General features: G+C 41.4%; 1 protein-coding gene across 1 annotated transcript in view; it reads right to left on the bottom strand.

Moving 5' to 3' along the window:
• Positions 1–2,630: 2,630 nt before the first annotated feature.
• Positions 2,631–6,082, bottom strand: part of LOC106514187 (C-C chemokine receptor type 8) — a 4,181-nt gene continuing 729 nt past the window's right edge. Inside the window, exons 2-3 of the mRNA XM_014003336.1 lie at positions 3,611–3,783; positions 2,631–3,399 (exon numbers count right to left, since the gene is read on the bottom strand). Of these exons, the coding sequence (XP_013858790.1) occupies positions 2,692–3,399; positions 3,611–3,783 (881 nt within the window). The 3' untranslated portion in view covers positions 2,631–2,691. The remainder of the gene's footprint in view (positions 3,400–3,610; positions 3,784–6,082) is intronic.

Here is a 6,082-nt window from a genome sequence, read left to right as displayed (position 1 = left end):
CCGGCTGTTTCTACTGGCGAAAAAGACAAAGAAGAAGAAGATAACAGGAAGTAGAAATAGTAGTAATACCACAGAAGTAGTATAAAATATTAAACTCACTGATTACAATTTCCCCAAAACACAGCATACATAGCCGCTCCCAAGTAGGGGCTTGTCTCTGGAAAGCCTCGATAAAAGACGCCGATGTCTCCTCTGATGATGAGCGCTAGTGTCGCGGTAGCAACATGCTATGTGTTTACATCCATTGCCGCCATGATTGTAACGACTTATCGCGAGAACAAACGTATTCACACGTGACTTTAATAGCATTTCTTACTTAATGGAAACACCGCAGTTGCAAAACTTTGTTTTTTCAACATTATTAGAATATCGACAATGTTTTGCCCACATTTGCAATGGAAACGCAGCTTGTGTGTGAGTTGACACAGGGAACTTGGCACTGGAGGTAAAAGGTCACAAATTGGTTGCAGATCACATGAAGTTAACCAAAATCTCAACATTGGGTTCTGGTGAGACTTTTGCAAATATGTTGGATGAGCTCATTAAGGGTTGGGCAAAATTGTATCTTATCAAGAAATCTTCAGGAAAAATGTCAACAATTAATATTTGCCACGTGGCAATTACTGCAACTATCTGCCACGTGATGATGTGTTTTTGTGCACGACACTCTTATCACTATCAGGCGCACACTGCACATGAGCCCAATGGTGGAAAGTGGCACAGAGCATCTAACCCTACAAATTTGTTTAATCACCTGAAACACCGGCATAAACCAGAGAATATTGAAAGCCAGAAAATTCATACCATGGCCACAAACTCGGCTACATGCAAGTGCAATTGTCATCTATTTATCATCATATAAATTATCGGCTAAAAGCCACAATCAGTCGTGATACATTTTTGTCAATAATGCCCAACCCTAACTCAAGAGAGAGGCTGAAGAGCAGAGCCATCAGATCAAACTGTGCTCTCTGCCCCCCTCACTCCTCAAACAGGCGCAGCTTGTTCCCTTTAAAGTTCCACCAGCCAATCAAAATTGTAATGAAATCAATTAAGCAGATACTCATTCACAAAAAAGGTGACCCAGGAGCCAATAACACCATGCATTTGATTCAACTTTTAAGCTTAACCAGACAATTTAGAGGGCTGAATGTACCCAAAGAGCGAGCAGCAGATTATCTATGTAGCATGCATGACGTCATGAGTGGAGGGTGATATTGCACAAAGCAGTGGATTAAATTTTGGTATGGTTTCACAACCTACCACAAAACTCTGTTGAATTTTACATTTCTACACAAGCATTGAAGCCTTTTCAGAAGCGTGGTTGGGGGAATATCACAGCCTCATTTCTTTGACCGAGAGCTTGTGGGTTCTTCCTATACATAAGATACATGGTGACTGAGGGCACTACTCCTCTTTGAATATGAATGTTAGATGTGGTTGCTGCAGAACATTTGTCTCGAATAGATCATTGAACTGACAGATTATTTAAAACTGTGGATAAAAACCCTGTATCTTTATGGATTAAGTCATTGTATCAGTGCAGGAATAATTATGAAACAAAAATGTTTGACAAAGACCTTGTCTTTACTTCATTAAATAAAAAATATGTATTTTTTCATGCATAATACTAGAAATTTAACCCTAAAAATCATCCATAAAGTGGGGAGGTAGTATCATACACAGGTTATTAAACATTAGATTTTTTTTATACTTTTTAATCTAAAAAATACAAGAGTACTTTCTACATTTGCAACTTTTCCCAGAGGTTTTAGCTAGAAAAACAGACATGACAAAAAATCCTTTTCAAAGAGAAGAAATGTTAATGCTGGCCATGTCTCAGTGAAGACTAGAGAAACTGTGCCTTTGAGAAACAGTGACGTATAGCTTTCCCACATGCTCACATTTATTGTGTGCCCAAGGAACAAAAACACCAGCTTTTATTGAAAATTTTTTATAGGCAAGTCTTGAATTATCTTGATCATACTACCACTAAAAGTTTGGTCGTTAAAAGGGTAAAACCTAAAAGGACACTAAACAATTTCAAAGAGGTAAAAAAAAAAAGCTTCAAATGTTTTGGGAGAATCTTTATCTGAACCAAACATGTTCTTTTTCTATATTTTGATATGTTGTTGTGGATGTTCTCACCACCTAGAGGCACAAAATGGAAAACAGTCTGCTTCATTATTCCTGGTCACCCATGAATCCTCTTGACAGTGTTTATTTTTTTCATGTCACAGCACATATTTTCTCACCAAAAACTCTGGGAGTGCACAGAGTATCTGTAGTGAAGACATGATCTTATTTGTTACAAGGCTAAAGAGGAATATTGTTATTGAAAAAATAAAAAACACATACACACACACAAAAAAAAACACAAGTCAAACAGTTTTTTATTTTTATTTTCTTCAACAATAAACAAAATATAGCGGCAAATTGGTAATATAAAGTGTGAATAAACTGTGAATAAATGTTTTAAACATTTTTCTTTTCATTCTTTTCCAGAATGAGTCATTACCTTGCATGAAGCATACGAGTACCTTTTAGTCTTGCAAGCATAAACCACATGTGCTACACTACTGCCTCCTCCCCCCACTTCCTTTTCAACACCACCACCATACATCCATACATTGAATGAGAGCAAAATAAAACTCAGCATGTGCACCTTCCACCACAGAGATGACCTAATTTTTAGAAATCAGATCTCACAGGTGTGTTAGAAGTCTCTTCTGTGTGGCTGGTGAGAGGCCCGCTGCTTTGAAGCTTCCAGGGTGACATCTTTATCAGCACATTGCCCACAGTCTTTCTAAACTTCTCCCCTATGAAAGCGTAGATGACGGGATTTATGCAACAGTGAGACAGAGCGATGATCTCAGCAAAGCCCATGGCTGTGTTGATGGCGTTGGACGTGTTGCAGCTGTTAAAGATTTGAAGCAGCTCCAGGGTCTGAAGGAATACCACAATGTTGTAGGGGACCCAGCACACCACAAACACACACACCACAGTAAAAATCAACTTGATGGCTTTGCCCCTTTTGGAGTTCCGGGACCGGGAAAGCACTAAGAGGATCTTCACGTAGCAAAAAACCATGACTGGGAGGCAGACAAAAAGGCCTAGTGTGTTCTCGCTGAAGTTTCGCCGCTTTTTCCAAAACTGTTGTGTTTGTTCTGGATAGATGGGATGGCAATGCATGCTGAGGTTGTCATCATCCTCCGCCTCTAGGGAGGCAAACGCCACCTGGGGTGCGGCCATGATCACGGATATGAACCAGACTGCAATGCTGGCGATAATCCCGTAGCGAAGGGTTCGCGTTCGTATGGCCGCCACAGCGTGGACAATAGCGAGGTAGCGGTCCATGCTCATCAGAGTCACAAACAAGGTGCCGCTGTAGAAACCTAACTGTTCGGAGGAGCAGAGGGGAAGCACGGTAAGAACAGGATGTCATGATGTGAGCTGACATTGGTTAGACAGCGGCAAGACGTGCACACATCACCCAACCTCAGCTCTTATTACAAAAAACACAAAAAGCCTTTTGATTTGTAATAGAATAAAATGAATACATCAGACTTCGTGTTTTACAGATTAGCAAAGAATCTTTTTTAAAGCTCACCTGATAGAGTGCAGTTATGAGTTTGCATGATGCAATGTTCTCAGAACTGTAGGCCCAGATGGGCAGGGACACTGCCAGTAAAAGGTCAGATATGACCAAGTTGAGGAGGAATACATCTGTCATCGTTCTCAGCTTCGTGTACCGCAGGAGAACCCAGAGAACCGTCCAGTTGCCTGTGAATTCAATTCAGATTATGAGTTAGCATTTGGTGACAGACACCTACACAGCACAATTGGTCTGGCCCAGTTCTGGCCCAGTTCTGAGCAGTAGCCCAAACACCACAAAAAGTGATGGCTCTTTGGTGGCCCAGATGTGGTTTGCCAGAGGTGGTCCACGCGAGGGTCACCACTCACATCAAACAACAACTGGGCCTGTCTTGGTACTGACAGGTTTGTACCACATATACTTGACCACAGTCGGGCCAGTTGTGGAAGTGGCAGCTTGACACCAGATCTGGTCCACATCTATCTGCTATGCGGGCCACTTCAAGTTCAGATCTGTTCAAGTGAGGTTCTGTGGAAAGGTCAGAGTAAAACCTTACCTGTGATTCGGACCTGACTGACAAGTTAACGGCTTGTCTGAACAGGGCCTAAGCCCAAGTAGATTACAACAACTCATTTGAAGGCTATTTTATAAATCTTTTTCACCATCCACAGTTTGACATTACATGGTTATTTTCTAGCATAAATTACATAATATTTCAGTTGGAAGTGATCCAGGCTACACCAGATGTGCTACAGTTAGCTGCTGCAGCGTAGGAATATGCTGCAGCTTTCTGTTTTTGGCTAGAATGGTGATTCAACAGTCTACTCTGCAGGTGATGAAGGCATGGACCGTTTTTTTGTTATCTTCTTGTGTAAGTCTGTTACTAAAGTTATGCGTTACACAGATGGAAAATGCTTCTTTTGAGACTTGTTTGATAACTGTAAATGTTTAAAGGTTAGCGTTTGCATGAGCTGCTGTGAATTTTTTTTAGGTTGGGAGTTGTTTTGTTGTGCTCGGAAACAGAGTTAAGTACAAATACTTTGCTACTGTACAAATTTTGGTTGTCTGTACTCAGTGGGACATTTAGGATTTTTCAGTGTAAGTGGCCATTGAGGGGACACAATTTTCATAGAGGGGCCAAGTATTTGTTCAACATCCTTGCACACAATTCCCCAGTTTTTGTAAGGTTTATACAAACAGTCACATGTGTTCAAACACTTTGTAAAATCTTGCACAGTAAATCCTCCTTATCAATTTTACATGATTTTTTTACTGTGCATAAACAAAATACTCTCAAACACACGTAAGAAAATCTAGGCTGTTAGTAAAAATCTTTTTTCTGCACTCTGCAGGATTCTTCAAATTGAAAAAGACTTGCTTTATGTTGGACTTTCCTACTTCACTCACTGGCGCCACTGGTGGTTGGAGGTGGAACTGCACCCACCATTATTGTTCTTGGGAAAGGACAGATGAGTAAAACGACAGGGGCCAAGTAGGGGTCTCTGCAGACGAGTGCGGACGAGTGGGCGTGTCACAAGGAAAGGCGATTCTAAAGTGACACACCTGATTTGATGGACTTTGTTAAAGGGACACACCTGACTGGGGTGATACCTTACGGCACCACCTCATTGGACAAGAACAAAAGGGGCGTTACTGTACGGCACCACTTTTTCTGGAGACCCCTACTTGGGATCAGGGTTAGGCTGTAAAGAGATCAAGCAGGATCTAAGGCAGAGGAGCCCAAAGTGGGGCCCGCGGGCCAAATTTGGCCCGCCAAGCCATTTGATTTGGCCCACCAGCAGTTGACATTGTTACTAGGTTGTAACCTGTCGTCCTTTGTAGAAAAAGTATTTCCACTTTGTCATTTCATCCATTGGCTCAATAACTAAAAGGGGCTGTGGTACAGATAGTTTTCACTCCTGGTTCTGACTTTATCTTTGATACATTAAGATTAAATATAAAATGTGAAATACAAGCAAAAAGTGACATTTAGATTAGATTTAACCCCACATGTAGATTTGCACACTTTATAAGGCCAGCAAAACTCATATTTTATCAATTTATAAAATTTCCCATGAACCTTTGCTATTTGAGGATATGGCAGATTTTCTCCAAGTACCCAGACTAAAACAAAAGCAGGCCACCACACTGGCTGCTAGCTTAATAGTTACAAAATAAAGGACCTTACTAAAAACGTATTTGTATTTCATGTATTATATTTTTGCATTTGGCCCGCAGCCCCAGATAGATTCTCATTTTGGCCCTCTTGGGGAAAATGTTTGGGCGCCCCTGATCTAAGGATACCGTCATGTAGGCCTCGTAGCCCACAGTGTTTATGCTTTTGACACGCCCACTCTTGTGACACGCCCACTTTGATTCCGCAGTTAACCCCTTCTCACAGGGGCACTTCAGGGGGCCAATCAGATTTCAGATGGGGCCAATGCACTTGTGGCCCTGCCCCTAGAACTGCCCCTGTCTGTACTTTAC

Source organism: Austrofundulus limnaeus, unplaced genomic scaffold (assembly GCF_001266775.1).
Source record: "Austrofundulus limnaeus strain Quisiro unplaced genomic scaffold, Austrofundulus_limnaeus-1.0 Scaffold18, whole genome shotgun sequence".
NCBI lineage: Eukaryota > Metazoa > Chordata > Actinopteri > Cyprinodontiformes > Rivulidae > Austrofundulus > Austrofundulus limnaeus.
The sequence above is the reverse complement of the archived record's forward strand: the minus strand, read 5'-3'. Positions and strand labels throughout refer to the sequence as shown.